At 35.4% G+C, this 19,008-nt stretch overlaps 1 protein-coding gene across 3 annotated transcripts; it reads right to left on the reverse strand.

Moving 5' to 3' along the window:
* Positions 1-2,145: 2,145 nt before the first annotated feature.
* Positions 2,146-16,987, reverse strand: LOC104884602 (uncharacterized). Of its 3 annotated transcripts, XM_010669287.4 has the most exons (13): positions 16,397-16,987; positions 13,706-13,944; positions 12,055-12,211; positions 11,828-11,905; positions 11,533-11,607; positions 11,337-11,456; positions 10,262-10,426; positions 9,632-10,157; positions 8,808-8,964; positions 7,564-7,673; positions 6,546-6,658; positions 3,498-3,849; positions 2,146-2,638 (listed from the first exon to the last, which is right to left on the reverse strand). In XM_010669287.4, exons 1-13 carry the CDS (start codon positions 16,736-16,738, stop codon positions 2,316-2,318), a joined length of 2,757 nt encoding a protein of 918 aa, XP_010667589.1. In that variant the 5' UTR covers positions 16,739-16,987; the 3' UTR covers positions 2,146-2,315. The 3 variants fall into 3 exon arrangements, with proteins under 3 accessions (XP_010667589.1, XP_048497371.1, XP_048497372.1); XM_048641414.2 differs by lacking the exon at positions 16,397-16,987 and having other exon boundaries at positions 13,702-13,919; XM_048641415.2 differs by lacking the exons at positions 11,337-11,456; positions 11,533-11,607; positions 11,828-11,905; ... (1 more) ...; positions 13,706-13,944; positions 16,397-16,987 and having other exon boundaries at positions 9,632-9,833; positions 10,003-10,157; positions 10,262-10,403.
* Positions 16,988-19,008: the final 2,021 nt, after the last annotated feature.

Genomic DNA, 19,008 nt, shown 5'->3' on the forward strand with positions numbered 1-19,008 from the left:
AAAAAAAATCACAAATACATAATCTTTAAATAAAACTTGAGGAAGAAAGGTAATCAAACCAACACGAAAAAGGAATGAGAAAAAAAGAGCCAGCTGGATGATGTGGCAGCAGCGGCGGAAATTCACGATAGTTGCGGTGGTGTAAAGTGAAGGAGGATTTCTTGTTGAGGAAGAAATTGTTTCTTAGAAGAGAAGAAAGAAAAAAGGAGAAGAAACGTGAGAGAGAGAGAGAAGGAAATACCGTCGTTTTTGGGGAGAGGGAGGAGAGAGAAAGTTTGTGTGTGGGTAAATTTAGGTCTAATGTATTTATAGGTGTGTTTTCCTTTTGGGCTTAGGAAAAAGCAATTGGGCTTCAAATAGAGTTTAATGATCAATAAGATTGACAATTAAACTCCTAACATTACTAAAATTCTTTTTCGTAATCCAATTAGTATTTGGATTCCTCAAGCCTATTTGAACTCCCTTTTCAAATCCAAATAGTATTTTAAATTTTTTAAAAGCATGCCTTAAAAAAATATTTTGACTTCCTTAAATTCTTAAAATAATTCCTTGGACTTTCAAATAGATTATTTTAAAATAAATTATATTTATATATATATATATATATATATATATATATATATATATATAATATATATTATATATATATATATATATATATATATTATATATATATATATATATACTAAAATATATTTATAAAATTCATAAATTTACGAGGGATTACATTTTAAATACTTTCTAGGATTATTGGAAGTTGTGAGGAGTCCTAAGGAATATTTATGAATCAACGAAAATATACCTTGGATATTATTTCTGAATCTGGCTTACCTGGTACAAAACCTGCGGATTTCCCCATGGGGCAGTATGATCAGCTCGCTATGGCTTATGGTCCCTTGTTAGATGATGTAGAGAAATATCGTAGATTGATGGACATGTTAATTTATCTTGCTGTTAAAAGACCTGATTTGACATATTATGTTCATATTAAATCACCGTTTATGTAGGCACCAAAAGTAGTCCATTGGAAGGCATATTTGAGAGTTGTCAAATATTTGAAGAATCATTGAAGAAAAATCAAGGTTAGGGCATTTTATTTCGTTCTGATAATGATCTCCGTTTAGAAGGGTGTGTGATTCTGATTTAGCTAGTTGTCCTATTACCCGGAGGCTCTGAGTGGATGATTTGATTTATTGGGGTATTCTCCAGTCTCATGGAAGACTAAAAATCTGCCTATTGTATCTCGTTTCTCTGCAGAAGCTGAATATCGTTTTATGACTGCTACAGTTTGTGAATTGAAATGGCTTAAGCAACTAATGGGTGTTCTTGGAGTTCAGCATCCTGTAAGGATGAAAAGGATGAAGTTATATTGTAATAGTCAATTTGTTTTGTATGTAGCGAAAAACCCAATATTCCATAAGGACACTAAACATATTGAAGTTGATTGTCATTTTGTTCGTGATGTAGTGTCTGTAATGCTTGTTACTCCTCATGTTACTACCAAGTTTCAGTTGACAAACATTTTTACTAAAGCTTTTAGTAGGACTCAGTTTGAGTTTTTGTTGTCCAAGTTGGGTGTTCGGAATTTGCACGCTCCAACTTGAGGGGAGTGTTAGTACTCTATATGTGCTATCATAATTCCTCCGTTCCATAATAAATGAAACACTTACTATTTCAAAACGTTTTAAAATAAGTGAAACATACCTTAAATTGGAAAAAGAAAATGACAAAATGACAAGAGTAACAATCACAAACTTTCACGATTTGTTTTTCTCTCTCGTCTTGATAATGATCAAAAGGGTATTTTACGACTTTTTGGCTTTTGAAAGTGATGTTTATTAAATCTTGTGTCAATTCCTATGTTTCCCTTATTAAATCCAATATTCCATAAGCACGCTAAACATATTGAAGTTGATTATTATTCCTAATTTTTACTGTAGTGGAACTTTGTCCTTTATGATCTATAAATATAATTTGATTTTTTTTTGAAGGGAAGTATAAATATAATTTGATAATGAATGAGAATGGTGACACAAATTTGACCAAAATAAAATAACATACGAATTTAATATCTAAAACTTAGTGTATTGACAAATTTCGCCTCAAAAACAAAGGAAAGTATGATTTAATTTAATGCGAGTTAAGTGAGTGGGAAAAAACAAACATTTTAATCAATTAATTAGAAGTTATTCAACAAACATACTAACTAGATAATCTTACAAATCTAAATATACTAGCGTCTAGTTTTCGTAGTTTGATATGAATGTAGCATCTTCTCCAACTATAACACAAATTTCCAAACTCAATTTACAGGCTTAGTAATCAATAGGTAGGGCAGTCAAGAATGCCAGCTTATGTGGAGAAGTTGATTTCCCAAAAAGAGAACACCAAGTTGGAAGCTTCGTCAAAACTTTTTCTGTTTTGGGAGTTAATCTGTCTACATCAGTTCTCAATTTTATAAGATATTTCTGTAGATCATTGTCCAGGTGCTCAGAAGCATGAATAGCATTTCCGACCCTTTTGAAAGTGAGATCAAATTTTGTTGGAGCATTCTTTCCTCCAGAAAACTGGATGTTATGCCAGCCATCTACACTACTCTTGTTGCCCAAGGGAACTAGCACCTCAGGATAACCTGAGACTGAGAAAACATTCAGAAAAGAAAATATATGAGGCCACTGCGAAAACGAGAACTATAAACAAATATAGGATAAAACAATAAAATAAGTGCAGAATTTTCCTTTCTGCTGCTTCGAGAATCAAACTACGTAACATGAAGAAAAAAAAGAACTAATAAATACGCCCTCCAAACCTAAATTTGATCAGAGGTCTTTAGTAAGAAATTGGGTTAATATATATTGATTATTCTTAATATTTACTATATTACATTGAAGACCTCAGAATGTTATTAGGGACGGAGAGAGCAAGGTTTTCTATACATTGGGTAGCACTTGAAGTATGATAATTTCCAGTTCAAGATAAAACACTTGATTCATAACACTTAATTTGGTTTCAGACGATGTATCAAGTGCTTATTCCGTTATTAATAAACCAAATACTTTAAGATACATAATACTAGAAGTATTCCTTGAAAAACCAATCAAATTAAAATAGGATAATCATCTTAAAGTTTGCATATGTATTATGAAACAACAATATTGATGCAAAAGTTCTAACTTTCCTATTAAAATATTACATGATTCTCATCAAATTATCCTAGATTGTGATGGGTTATATATCAAATTGTTCTATGGATCATTCTTCACTAAACCTTGGACCGATGGAAATAAATGGAAGATGCAAAGACAGATTCAAAAGGATATTTTATATAAATCAGATTCCTTCTATAAAAAGTTAATCGTGAATATGTATGATCAAGATATTTTTACTAAGTGATGGTCCTGGTCAACAAACAGCAAGCTCAGAGTTCATATGAACAGGAAATAGCCAAGGAAAATAAGGATTTAGTATTACTAATAGATGCAATGGGTTATTCCTACCTCTGAATTCAAAATCCGCTATTTGATCAGTGTTGATTGCTATAGACCATCTCGTTGAAACTTTTGTGTCAATTGAAACTTCTGTTAAGTCCATCTTCTTGTCACTCTTAACTTCAAATATGGGAATATCGAGGTCACTCCATCCACTTTCAGTTTCATTATAGGTTAAACAACCATACTTCACAGAGAAAGTAACAAAATCAAGAGCCTTCTCTCTACCACATACAAAACCCTCTTTGAGCTGTTCAATCTCTTTATTCAAGTTCCCTGGCGTTGAGGAAAAAAGTGACACATATGAGCTGAGGTCTTTCGCATTTCCATATAGTCCCCTTGTATCCACGACATGAACAACCTGAGTATCATAAGAAAACGTCATATACACATATTGGATGCTTGTCCTCAGACTAGAGACTAGAGACTCGAGAGCAAGGAAAACAATCGTGGATGCGGTCGCGATTGTGGTAACTTTTGCGTTGTCGCAAAGCGGCTTGTAAAGGATGACTGGAACGGATCGCAGCAGATGCGGCGTGAATTTTTTCAAAAAATTCACATTAATATATTCTAACCTTGTTTGCGTTGTTTCAATTTATGAAGATATTTACAACATAATATAATCGATTCTATCAGAATATCATGTTTCATCAGTTACATAAGTATTCATAATGGACTGTTTGGTTGCCATGAGGGTAAAGGAATGGAATCAAGGAAGGTTAAGGGGGAAAGAAAAGCAAAATCCTTAGATTTACAATGTTGTTTGGTAGGAGTTTTTTTTATTTCTCTTTCTTCCTCTTCTTACATTCTTCCACTATCCTCCCTCTCTTGCTCGCTCTGCCGCCGTAACTCCTCGCCCTAGTACCTCGGCGCTCCTCCCCCTCCCCTTCCCACCGCGTTGTCACCCTTTCTCCCTCCCCTCCCTGCAGCACTGCGCCAGTGCACCTCTCCCCCTCCCCAGAGCTGCGCCTCCCCTTCCCCAGTGTTGCGCCAGTGCGCCTCTCCCCCTCCCCTTTTGCTGCGCCGTCACTCCTCCCCCCTTCTCTGTGCCGCCCGTTCGCCCCCTCTCCTTCCAGATCCGTCACTGTCTCTTCCCCTTCCCTTCTCGCCTCTGCTGTTTTTCTCCCCCTCCCATTCCCTGTGTTCTTCCACTTTTTTTCTAGAGTTGTGGTTTACATGGTGGATGGTGGATGGTGGTGACAGTTTCTGTGGGTCACTTGTGTGAACATGAAACCTTAGGGGGATGGGGGAATGAGAGTAGAGGACTTTGGGGGGTAAGGAGAAGGTAAAGGGAATCATTAAACTAAGAAAACAAACAGCAAGGGAATCTAATAACTTGATTCCCTTACCCTTTCCAGAAAACCCCCAACCAAACACCCCCTAAAATACTTTTAGCCAATGTCTGAAAAGAACGGATGTAATAGAGTTAAAAACGTTCTGACACGACGAGTTCGTGTTACGGAACGGATAACGCTGTGAGAAGTATTGTGATTTTTGTTATGGCATTCCATAACGAGATTTCGCAGAACAGCAAATCTAACATCCGTTACAAAATGGCCATTTGGTAACAGAATAGGAGAGTTTTAATTCCATGCTCGAGAGTGCTAACAATAAAGGATATATTTAAGTTCAGAAGCAATAATGAACAAGAGGAAGTTATGCAGCACACATGGGTCACATGACATAAACAACTGTTGTTATATTTGACTCTTTAATAATTAGATTGTCTTTCATTCATCATTTGGAGATGATACCATCTTGTTCCTTTTACAAGAATGTTCTGCTGTTTTTACAAGATTCTAGTTGCTTGTATCTCTGGCCTTGAAACTAATTTTATCAAGTCCACCATGTTGGAGGTCAAAGTGAATTTTCACAGATCAGAAGGTTGAAAAAGAGCCCGTATACAAAGAGCACATTAAACTTATCCAATATTGCCTCTTCAACACTCCCTTATACGACTCATTCCACCTTGTTAGCCATTAGGAAGAAAGCTTGTGTTTGAAATTTTGTCCAAAAGAACTTTTTGGTGGGAAAATCGCCATGGCGGCTCCTTTTTCGAATCTAACTCTCTTTGGCATAAAAAGTCATCTTTATAAACACCTCTTTTCTACTGAAGACGGAAGCATAGTGTGTTGTAATGAGGAGTATACTATTACTAGCTATCCAAAAGAAACTTGGATGGGGAAGGGCACTCTATGCCTTGACTTAATTGTCTACTCCAATTCTTTATGCCATTATCATAACTATTATGGTTACAGGATGTGAATCTTCTCTCACGGATATCAATAGTTTGGGAAGATCTTTAGGATCAATTATTCTTTAGTAAAGTTTTTGGTCAATAAGTCCCAACATGTCATTTCTTGTAACACTAACAGCTTGAAAATTTCCGGACCACACATCTGACTTTCTAATTAGATTTTAAAATCAAAACCCCCTAAAAAAGATGATGGATTTTGTCTGGACATATTCTTGGATAGACTAAGTTCTAATGTAAATAGTATAGTTGACATCCCAACAAAGCTTTTTCTTCCAGTCTATGTTATGTGTTGAGTAACGAGAATGGTAACCACTAAGTTTGCCGTATGGCCTTGCTATTTTCCTTCAAGAAAAGTTATTTGAGGTCGGAAAGGTGGATTGTTATCTTGTCCTATGCTGTTTTGCACCTGGGTTCACAGAAAACAAGGTTGTGAAGTTGTGTGTTTTATGCATGCATTGCTCTTTCTAAGAGTTATGCTGCTGGGCTTATCCAGGGTAGCCTTAGAATAATGCACAGCCTTGAGGCCTGCATGTTCTCGATTGTCAGTCCTTGTTGTCCTCTTTCATGAGTTCTCCTATCTATATTTTACAAGATTGAAATACGGAAAGCCAATACATTCAATAAAAAGGACAAACAGAGAAACAAAATTACAACACCAAAATAAGAGAAATAACCTGGCAAATTTGATAGGAAAATTACAGCACATTAAAATAACAGGAACTGAAACCATCTGAATAATATAAGAATGTCAGGGAAAGAACAGATGTTCTGCTTAAAAACATATATAAGCAGTGACTTACATTCACAGCTCTAGCAGTATCTTCAGTATAACTTGGAATGAGACCGGACCATATTGCAGCCAGAGAGAAGAAAAAGAAAGCACAACTCACCAGAATGATAGACATTTTAGCTCCTAGACATGTTGCAGAAAAACAAGTCCACAAATTACAATTTTCATTCAAAGAAATTAACTACCACGAATTAACAATTTATTAAAAAAAACGGAATTATTGTCAATCTCACAGGTATTTTCTACATTAACAAATGAAAATGATCAACTTTCTTAGACAGACGAAACATCTGCTGATAGTGACTTGATGCACAGAGTGTCTCTTGAATAGCCTGATGTAAAGTTCACATTTTTGTTTCTTTCCCTAAGGAAATAAATGGTAAAATTTGAAATACAAGCACTTGGCTTCAACTAATAATTGACTAAGGAACTACATTTAGCGAAATCTTCATCCCTTCCATTTTCCATTTTTCCACGACTTTTCTTACATGGAACCATACAAAGGAAAATAAATTTCACAATTGTATTTTCCATTCTAAAATGCTTTTCATCAAATTTATTTTACATTGAAAATGTTTTATGTCAAACTAAGCGCAGCCTTATCCGAAGTCATCCTATAGTTGGCTGTCTTTGAGCAGTGAGCACAAAATCCCGTCCTGCCAAAATAAATTAATGTCTTGCATCCCCAAAACCCTAATGAAATGCTATATTTATACTATTAATTCTTTCTTTTCCACACCCGAAAATCCCACCTCTCTTTCTTTCTCTTCACTCTTTCAATTTACTCTTCCCTATCAAAAATTGTTACTGTCACCTACTCCCCAACCCTCCCTCCCTCCCTCCCTCAAACAAATCTATAAACAAATCTATAATAAGATAAAAGTATGAAGCTAGATCGAAACATTTTTTTCCTGAAACTATAGGTTTATCACAAAGCAAGTCCGCAACTGTCAAGCATACTCAAAGCCACAATAATTCACACTCAAAGGTCAATGAAAGCAAATTACAGGGGATGAAGAGCAACAAACCTGAAAGGTGGACGTACGAAAGTAGATACACCAATGTCAAGCACACAACAGCTGCCACAACTACAGACACAATTACATTTACTAGCCATTCAGGAGCACTCCCAGGATTTCTACAAACAAGCAATTAACATAATTAGCCATATTCTGAATGCCTGATAAACAAATACTTCCCAATTTGACAATTAATTGACCAGCTTCCTCCCTTTAAGAGCATCTAAAGGTCCCAACTCCCAAGAGCAAATTTACACATCGGACTATCGGAGACAATAATATAATGCAAGAACATCCACCTCCATGATCCATCAAAGGCATTCCAAATTTCATGCAAGATCATACAAGTTTATAACTGGCAAAAGAAAAATGTACTCCATTATGCTTTTTTACAGTCCCCAAGACTTTGGCCATTAATATCTTTTTATTGCGTGTTAACAAAAATAATAAGTTGATATTCTGAATATACACTTTGCAACAAATCCAACAAAATGTCACATTGAATTTTATTTTGTATATATTAATGAAAAAAAAGGGTTTAAATTTATGAACTTTAACCCAAGAAAAGTGTATAAGAAAATATTATGAGAGAGTAAAGCATGTTTTCCTTGGTTTGAACGTAGATGCTTAGGGCTATATGATAAACCTTTTACAGTTATATTCATTTTAATGAAGTTATCCGAATGTCTAGCTATAGCAAGGGAGCATCAGTTCGAGCAATGGCAAACAGCAACCAAAATCCATGAGTTAAAGCATAAGCTCACAAAGAGAACCTGCAGGCTGCAAACAACAATTTTCATCCTCTCTTGACATGCTGTCAGCCTGTGACACTCCTCTAATTAGGTAAATCTAGAGCAATAGAAACTTCAATGTGGACATCCTTGTACAGCTGAAAACAAGCAAATTCAGCTTCCTTAAAGAAAGCACAAAGTGGAAGTCACACAAGTTCCTTTTCCAACTTCAAGCTGTTTGTTTTATTGGCATTTGAAATGGAAAGAAGACAGAGATTTAGAGCTGCCAAGGAACCTAGAAGTATTTCTAATCTTTAGGATGAGCACACAATGGATGATCTAGAAAAGGTTGAGTTAAGATATACCATTTGTTATTCTATCATTTCAGTTATTTCATATTCATTCATTCGATATAATTCATTGTTAAATATGTCTGTTTCCTCATCTTAAAAAAAGAAAAGAAAACAGGATGAGACAACAGACTTTTCAGATACTTCACAGTATCACTAACTAAAGTTTTACCTGTCAAAGCGCACAGCAGTCCCGATGAGCACTCCGATTATTCGAATGATTGAGCCAGCAGAAACTACGAGAGGAACTGATAGAGCAAGAAGCAAGGTTGCAGTCTTCAGTGGCTTGGGTAACCGAATGGGGGACAATGTTGCCTCTAATAGCCCATCTACATGGATATTTCAGCAAAAGTTAATCAGGGAAAAGTATGTCCAAATAAAGAAGACATCATATTCAACACCTTATTTGAGGAGAATCTGCCCTACAACGATATGAGATCACTTTTAGTTAAAATGCTAAGAGTTCAGGATATTATGATGAATTCGCCATTTCATTGGTGCTTTTGTACTGTAATTTTATTAGCAACACGCAAAACTATTTTCACAAAACAACACTTGGATTTTATTTTGACAAACAAAATATCTGCAAGATTTCAACTTTACTTTTTGTTTTAGACTGAAATCAGGTATTCAAAAGCCCAATATGTGGTTTACAGTTTTAATTGCTAGTATTAACTATTAAATTCAAGAATACTATGATATTATAATGTCAATCAAATAACTTAGAGCATTACAAAAGAAACTGAAATCTAATAATCATACCAAGCAGGCCATAAGATGTTTGGATTTGATAGTACTAAATTATCTTTTTATATGTAAGAAAATTATTCTATTAATACAGCAAAGAGGGCAAGTAAACCTTCACTTAAAAAAAAGGAGAGAAAAACCATTTTAACAGTACGAGAATGCCAATGACTGATCGATCTGCCAAAAGAGCCAACTTTATACATTTCTTATTAACAAGGGTTTAAAATATAAAAGGGGGGCTTCACTTACATGAGAAAGCTGGCGTAACAAGCCAAACCAAGGGTACGTATGAAGAACCCACTTTAAAATAATGTGTCAGCACCAATATAAACAGCCACTGGATTGTTCCTGATTTAAAGAGCCACCTTTCAGCCTCTAACCTGGCCAAATTAACTTGAATTGAAGGCCCCACAGTTCTTTTGCCCTGAGCATATGTATTTGACAAATACTTCTGCAGAAGGAGAAAGCCAAGATGTTGACCAGCAAATGCCCCAAGAAGAGAAGGGAACCCATATAAACCAATAACCAGCCAAGGAGTTGTAATGTATGGTACTGATGCCAATGACATGCTTGATAGTAAAAATGCAACAAGAACAGAGAAGCTTATAGAGAGTACCCACATGAGGATAACACTCAAACATGACAAAGCACATGAAACTATAGCTGTATAACCGCCCATAGTTAAGGACATAAACCATATCAACAGCGACTGCATAATCACCGAATTGTGTAGCATATTTGCAAACTGCTGACGATACACGATCATGTAAGTCCCCTGATAATGACCATTGTATAGGTATGAATTAAAAAATGAAATTTGACATGGAGCAATATAACAAATCCAACCAGATAGGAAAATATAAAGTCCACAGGTAATACCAAAATGTCAAAATATACGGCAGAATTCTGATCACTTTTCTCTGTTGCTCCAGAAGCATTGCCTTTCACAAGATCAGATGAAGACGCAGTCTGAAGCAAAAACGCCAACATATTTTCTCCAAGATGCTGCAAAGAGCCAGGCTTTAGCAATTCCACCTTGTCATTCTGCAAATAAATGTTAGGTCAATCAGCCTATGGCAACTTCGAATGTTTAAAGCAATACTTTTCCCTTTCATCTAACTACAGTTACCCCTAAAAAATATTAGAAGAAAGGGAAATTTGTCACAAACAACCTTTTATAAACAAGTTTTTGCGAGAAACAGCCTTTTTAAAAAAATCTGGCAAAAGAGGACCTTAATAATATATATGAGAGGAACTAACCTTGACCCTTTTCCAGCGTTGACTCATTAAAACCTAAATGTGCAGCGCATGTGACTAGTATCTCTTATGTTTCAACATATTTACCTCCATTATCCAATTATCACAGTAGACCTTATTGATTTGATAGTTATCTGCCTTATTGGAATTTATATGCCTCATTGGAACTTATCTGTTTTATTGGAACTCAACTGGGAATTTCAGGGTGATTAGGAGTTTTTTTTTTTTTTCCCTTCATTTAATTGATCTCGTTTTACTTTCTTCAGAAAATCATATTAAAACAATCTTGTTTGCTATGCAATTCTAGCAGGTATTAAGCCTCTAAAAGGATTGAAGGATTCTGACAGTTTGCAGATCTCCCCCCAATCTCTTTTCTTAAGGACTTCCCCCACCCTCCCATCAAAATATTATATCAAGTGTCCTTAAACTTGATTACTAATTCATTCTTTTAGATTTGATTCCTTTTGGCTCAACTTATTTCAAATCCAAATTCATTTAAACTAAATCAGACAAGATCATACGAAAGGAGGCGAAATAAAATCAGATCGAAACAATCAATCTTAATGAACCCTATAAAACATGCAAATGTGGTAGAAAGTTGTGAAGCAAGCAAACATGGGACAGAAGGAATAATATTTGTTTTCCTAATGAAACCCTATAACACATGCAAATGTGGTAGAAAGTAAGCTTAATGAACCTTTGTGTGGTACACTGCTGTATTGTCTGAAAATGCAAAGTCAAGTCCAGAAAGACCAGCAACATCCTTGTAAATTTGAAAGTCTGTAGCAGATTTAATAACACCAGAAGAAAACAGATCCTGCAGCAGCAAATTAAACTGTCAAAACCAATTACTCATATATAAAACTACACAATGTAACACACAAGAAACTAACCTGTGCCATGACATTACCAGATGGATACTTGGCCACTAAGGCAAAATTTTCGATAGCCCAGGGATGAGGTCCAGCCTGTACAAACGATATATTAGCTGACTACAGATGAATTTTAATGGTTTTTTAAATCCAATGCAATCATACAGTAATTAAGTTACAAGCAACAAGAGATAAGAACTGAAAGTTTGTAAAAGACCATACAGCACAAATTGTTTGGCAATGGTTGAATAAAATGATTATGATCATGAAATTGACTAGAACAAACAATGACATGAATAAAAAAAGAGTTCCAGACCTGAAATATGTGGGCCTTCCCTCCAACACCCATGGCCTCTAAATCAATAGCAACACGAACAGTTTCACTCCATGGATGCTGCATTCACATACCAGGTCAAACTTCACATATTCCAAGCTAGTATCCTGTCTCCTTCATCCCGTGAGAAATGAGGAGAATATATTATATAACAAATTTTCCATGAAAAGAGAGTGCTCTCCCCTTGAGCATGAACATATGAATGATACCTGGGTAATGAAACTATGAGCACCATTTAGACCCTCCTCCTCACCCGTATTAAACAAGAAAATGACAGAGCTCTTGAAACCATGAGCCCAGTGTGAGACTCCTCTTGCAAGCTCTAACATGACCGCAACACATGAACTGCAATCACCAGCTCCTCCCCTAAAAGAAAAGCAATTTTAAGCAGATAGGGATGGAGATACAGTGATAGAAAAGAATAACTGCAGCAGAATAGGCACAACAAACTCAAAACATGTTGTCAGCCATGGCTGGCTCAGGAATTTTGAAGATGACTAGTTATATGTCAGCTATAGAAAACTTAATGCAAGTTTCAAATAGCGAAAGTGCCATGGCTTGCTCAGGAGTTACCTAAAAGAGGTCTAGTAATGTCAACCAAAGAGGGGAAAAGTCAGTGATCCTTGGTTTTGCCATGATCTAATGACAGGAGAAGCCAGATCTTTCCTTTATATATTTGTTAAAGGAGTCAAGGACATGAATCATTAACATCACGTACAATGATACAAAGCAGTAATCCCACGCAGAAAACACAAAAGTTTCTCGTCTGGATATCATGAAATTTCTAGGAACACAAAAGAAGGGCTGTAGCCCCCTGGACATGTTAAGGTAAAGCCAACTCCCACTCTCCCAATCAAGATAGATATATATGCAACAATTTGTATATTCGATAACGAGGAAAGAAGCATATACTCAAATTTTGTGGAAACAGAGCCAATGGCACTTCTAGAGTTTCATACTAATTTGTGTTACCAATATCATCATTCACAGTGGTATATACTTCTGAAATGTTGTTTAACATCTAATCTATTTAGACTTCTGATAAAAAAACAAATCTTGATTGTACCAGAATAGGATGATGGCACAGGCTTGGTAATAACCAACTAGAAATCTCCAGAACTAGAATCAAGAGTAGTGGGAAAAAAAAAAAAAGAACAGCCCATCCAAAAGAAAAAATAGTAATTTATCTTCCAATGCAGTCAGGAGACAACCAATACAGCATGTTCCCACTATTCACTTTTTCATTCATACACCTGCGGCTAGCTAGAAGCCCAGATTATAATAGATAAACAAGGTCAACTCATAATGCATAACATACATTTCACTAAAGACCCATGGTCAAAAATCCAAAAACTGTATCCCATAAAGTGTCAAACTAACATCTAGTTAGCAGTTTAGCACAACAAGTTCAAAACTAGATAAATACGCAATATGTATACGAAACTTAGCTAGTTAGCTTTTTCATAAAGAATTAGGCTGTATTGGTACTAGTGATTCCATTAGCTAAAAGTTGTCAAGTGTTTATGAGTAATATATTGGTTCCAGAAGCTGATTAGCAAATAAATTCAGTGTAACATTAAAGGAAAATATGGAAGGATGTCAAGATGGATAAAGAAAAAAATGCTACTGTCCAACCACCAAAAAGCTAATTATTAGCTTCTAATGAACTCCATAGTCCATGCAGTCCAGTAAACCACTTGAAACCACAGATCCAGGCGCTAGTCTATCAGATATGCATAAATAAGAGTTTTTTTAACACGATATGGCGACCCACTAAACTCTATCTCAGAAGCTTGACCCAAGTCCCTATCACAGACAAAGTAAAAAGAATACTGAAAGGTATCATAATCACATACGTACGTAGAGAAAACAGTATCGATGTGGGATGAGACCAGAACAGAGTTCTGCTTTGCTTCAGATTCATATTTGGGTGTGATCCGCAAGATAATATGATTCAGATCAGCATATATAAGTGTCTTCCCAACAAATAAGCCATCATTTAGACGATTTGCACCACCCTTGACATGAAATTTCTCCACCTCAACATCAACCTCCCAGTGAGATGTATTTTTTATTTTTTCGACAGCGCGCTGCACATACTGTCCAAAAGGAAAAGGAATTATTAATGAGACGTCCAGAGAGATTACATTCAATGAATCAATAGCACAATAATCTGACACACATGGATCACCCAAGACAGATGCAAGTCACAAAAATCAAAGAGAAGAGACTTCTCGAGTCTGGAATATGAAATCAACAGAAGACATAAAACAGCCAAAACAACTAAGTGACATCAAGACAAGTTCTGCAGCAAATATCTTGTAAGCCATGGCACGCTCACCATTATTGCAGTCTAATTCACTCTTGTCTCCTTGACCAAAGTCCTCAAAGACGCTTTTATTGAAACAAAATCACAGCTTGTAACAAGGCATCAATGCATCATCAAATAGAATGACAAAATTATATAAACATCTACAATTAGTTGGTTAGGAATTCAATAAGAAATAAATCCTGGTATTATAAAAATATGCAAAAAGACTCTAACATCCCGTTTGATAATCGACTATAAATGGTGGTAATGGTAATCCATATAAGTGTAAGTTTGGAAGGGAATTTGCATACCAACATCCATGGTAATGGTGCACCTGAAAACATCTAATTGTCCCCTAAATTTCATTACAATCTATTACCACTCGGGAAGGTGGTATTGAATGCCAATAAAAGGTTATGAAGATAAACAGATGTTTGGGGATGAAATTTCATCATCGAGGCTATTAAATGACATTTTCTTATAAAATTACACTACGATATATTACCATTATCACCATATACTACTCCCTACTAAACAGGCCATAAGAGACAGCAAGGTTCCTACACTTCCCGTTGTGTGTTGGGGTGCAATGGTGTAGTTTTCAATCATATTTCCAACTCCTAGTCATAACAGGTGAGCTGGCAGCACTAAAATGACATCAAAGCACATCAAAATAAAGTCACCCATCACATAAAAGCACATGAGTTGCATACTGATGTGAATCTAAAGAACGTTATTTCTGGTGTTTTTACTTTAGGAAAAATTGGCCTCTAACACCACAATTATGGAACAGGTGCACCCCCTGCCACCAACTTAAACTAGTAGTCACTAGTAGCCAAAATACCACAAACTATTGGCGGGGTGCAGCAAGCGTCAAAAACAACGCCAAAGCTAACTTTTCTCGACACATGTTCACGTGACTTAGGCTTCCAATTAATGAAAATATACGATAAATTAAAGAAAAAGGGGAAATGGAAAAATAAATTAGTATGGATTCTCCGCCGCCGACAAAAATAGTTAGCTCCGGCGTCATTTATGACACTAGCTGCACCCAGGCCAATAATTTGTGGTGTTTTGGCTACTAATCAAAGTTGGTCGTTCTCCGTAAACCCGCATCATAGTTTGTGGTGTTGAGGTCAATTATGCATTTATTGTATAAAACGAAAAACAATAAAAAAGGATAGATTAATTCCTTGAAGTCGCTATTCAAGGTCGGATTTTGTGACCACGATACAATCTCCTACACAAATATCGGTTATGTGTTTGTTTACCTCTCTAACCGCAAAAGCTCATCAAAACGACTAAAAGTCAATACTCAATCTCAAAGCTTATTTTTTATTATGATAGGTGTGCTACATATATATATATATAGAGAGAGAGATAGAGAGAGATAGAGGTAAGAATGTAAGATCCACTGAAAACTAACTTTAAGCGGAAAACCGACATTTTTGCTCATTTTATGTTTTTTGCTTATTTTATGTTTTTGCTCATTTTAAGAAACTTTTGCTCATTCTACGAAGTTTTTGCTCATTTTACAAACTTTTGTTCATCTCATGATTTTTGCTCATTTTATGTTTTCGCTCATTTTAAGAAACTTTTGCTCATTTTACAAATTTTTGCTCATTTCATTTTTTTTGCTCATTTTAAATTTCTGCTCATTTTTAGAGACTTTTGGCTATTTTATGTTGCAGTTTTCAATTTTGAGCATAAGAAGGGGTTTTCACGTGATCATATAAATATATATATATATATATATATATATATATATATATATATATATATATATATATATATATATATATATATATATATATATATATATATATATATATACTAGAGATTTTGGAAACTTACAAGAAATCTAAACACCTTGTCGCCAACTCTAACTAGGTTTAGGAAACAAAAACAACTTTAGCAAACGACATATGCTTGCCACCAAAGTAAACCATATTGAGCAATCTTAGGCGTGCCAAGCTACAAGGAAGCAACTATCTAACCCCAATTAACAACTAACAAATTGAAACCCATCACATCCAAGACCAAGGTGATTGGTTCCTCCAAAGTTGGTGCCTTTGAATCCTCATCACTTGCACATCACATACTTGCATCAAGCAAAATTGCCACATTTGCCTTACTATCAAACATTATCATCTTCGAGAAAACAAACAGTGAATTACCATTACAATAGCAGCTATGTCAAGCATAATAAATTGCATACATCAGAACCAAAAATAACAAACCTGCACAGCAAGATCAAGAGCATCTGAACCAACAGAATGCGGACCCAACTCCGCCAAAGCGTTGACATGTTTCATAGCCTCTATCTCCGAAAACCCTCGTTTCCCCGCCTGTTCAGCACTTTGAGGCAGTGGTAAGTTCTCATACTGATAATGATAAACACTCCAACAGCAATACATAATCAATGCACACAATGTCAGCATTGCAGAAGACGACCTTTTCGCACTTCGTAAATGAAGCATTTCCTCGGACCCAGAAGCAGTATTATTAGATGAACTAACAGTTTCTTCACTGCCATGGGAATTTATTGGTTCTCTGGAACTTCTGTTTCTCTGTCGGGTCATGGTTGTCTCCGATATTAGAAAATTAGTCCAAAACAGACCTTCAACTGTTTTGAAATCGTCGAAATAATTCTTCAATTTATTTCCCCCAAATTAACTTTAATTGATGCTGGAAATCGAACTTATTAGATAGAAAAGAAGACTGCAAAAAATCTAATCTGTGATCTCTCTAGTCTGTAGAGAGAGATGGTATTTCACTTGTAATGCAGCAGCAAATTCTACGAAGTGGAACTCGGAGAGTTATTTTCGATTTTTTTTTTTGGGGGGGGGGGGGCTTTGGTCAAAAGCGGTTTGTTTTGGGCCAAAACCGTGGGTTGGGCCAAAAAACACACCAAAGTCCGGTATTTTGGGCTGGCCCTAGCGAGCTTTTCGGCCGTTTTCAGCTGGGGCCGAAATTTGGCCTATTCTTCCAAACATAGGTTGCCCGTAACTCGGCAATCAAAAAATCAGGTCCGGAAAATCTTGATCACCTCTACCTTAGCAGTAGGCACTATCTGTTGACCGTTAGCTAGGGGTATTCATTTCGGATAACCCGATCCGATCCGAATTTTCGGATATTCAAAAATTTCAGATCAGAGGAAACGTAATCCGAATCCGATTTGAAAAAAATCGGATATCCAAATTTCGGATATCCAAAATTTCGGATCGATTAAACGGATATCCGATTTTTTATTGTTATTTCAAATTCTTACAACTAAGATCCTATAACAACCCAAACAACTTTGCAGGACTCCAAACAATACGAAAGTATTGTTCTTCTTATGTTTAATATCGACAATCTTATAATAAAGGTGTAGTTAATATGTTATATTATACTTGTATCATATTATAATCTCATAAATTTTCTTCCTTGTGGAAAGTAAATGCTACAAGTTCAAAACAACATGAGAGAGGATGATAAAGATGTAGCCTAGAGCAATTATACTTTTCCTCCTACTACTTTGCATGGTATAATAAACAATGAGTAGTTTACCAATTAAGATAACAAAAATTCAATACAATAGAGGAAGGAAAAGCTGGTGGGGCCCGATTTCTGGTGCTCTGCAAAACTAGGAAAGAGGAAGGCTGGAGCAGCGAAGAGAAGACTCGTGCGTGGCAGCAGCACAACAATTTCTAAGAGGTGGGCTGGTGGTCTAGTGAATGGTGGCCGGTGAAGATTAGAGTCGGAGGAGTCTGCGTGAGAGATTAAGAGTTGACATCAGGGAAGTTAGAGAGGTCGGCGGTCTCATCGAGTGATAGTTTAGGTTATAATACAGAAAGTTCCTCGTTTCTTGGCTTTTAGAAACAAAAGGTTTAATATTTTAAAAAGTTTTGGATGATTTCGGATATCCGAAATAAAAATCTCCTGATCCGTATATATAATCCCCTGTAAATTTATGGAGTTCATAAATATATTTTAGTATTTATATATTTATATTTAGACATAATTTTGTTTGCAATGATTTATTTATTTAAAGAAGGTTGACTATTTTGAAAGACAAAGAAATTATTTTAAGGATTTAAGGAAGTTAAAATATTTTTGTTAAGGCATTTTTTGAAAAAAAAAATGTTTGAAATACTAATTGGATTTGAAAAAGAAGTTTGAATGGGCTTGAGGAATCCAAATTCTATGTGGATTAGGAAAAGGATTTCTATTGATGTTAGGAGTTCTAAATCATCAATCCTATTCATCATAAAACTCTATCGAAACCCAATTGTCTTTTCCTAAGCCCAAAATGAAAGCCTATATATAAACATCTTAAACCCAATTATTTTACCATACAAAATTTTCTCTCTCCTCCCTTGCATACACCCGGCGCCCCATCCTTCTCTCTCTCTTTCACGTTACTTTTTGTTTTCTTCCAATTTTCTTTCTTCTTCTTCACCAAGAAATGTCACAACACACAAATTCCATCACCACCGCCGAGTGTGACCTGATGTCGCTGTTGTCTTCTTCACGCCAACGCCTATTCCTTTGTTCTCTTTAATTTTGCTTGTTTAATTCTTTTCTTCCTCCTCAAGTTTTGATTAAAGATTATGTTTTTATGTTTTTGTTTTCGTACTCATTATGATTAGTAACTTTAATTTACTGTTTTAATGATGTATCTATGAATATATAAATTATGTATTAAAAGAATAAATTTTAGATTTGATCATTATATGTAGATTGAGTTTTTAATTATCAAAGCATGAACTTTTAGGGTGTTAAAGATTGGAAAATCATAATAGCATGTTATAAACTATGAAATTGGCTTAAATTATGAATTTAAGCATGTTTAAGTATGTTTAAAGAG

The sequence above is a fragment of the Beta vulgaris genome, chromosome 3 (assembly GCF_026745355.1).
Source record: "Beta vulgaris subsp. vulgaris cultivar EL10 chromosome 3, EL10.2, whole genome shotgun sequence".
Classification (NCBI taxonomy): domain Eukaryota; kingdom Viridiplantae; phylum Streptophyta; class Magnoliopsida; order Caryophyllales; family Amaranthaceae; genus Beta; species Beta vulgaris.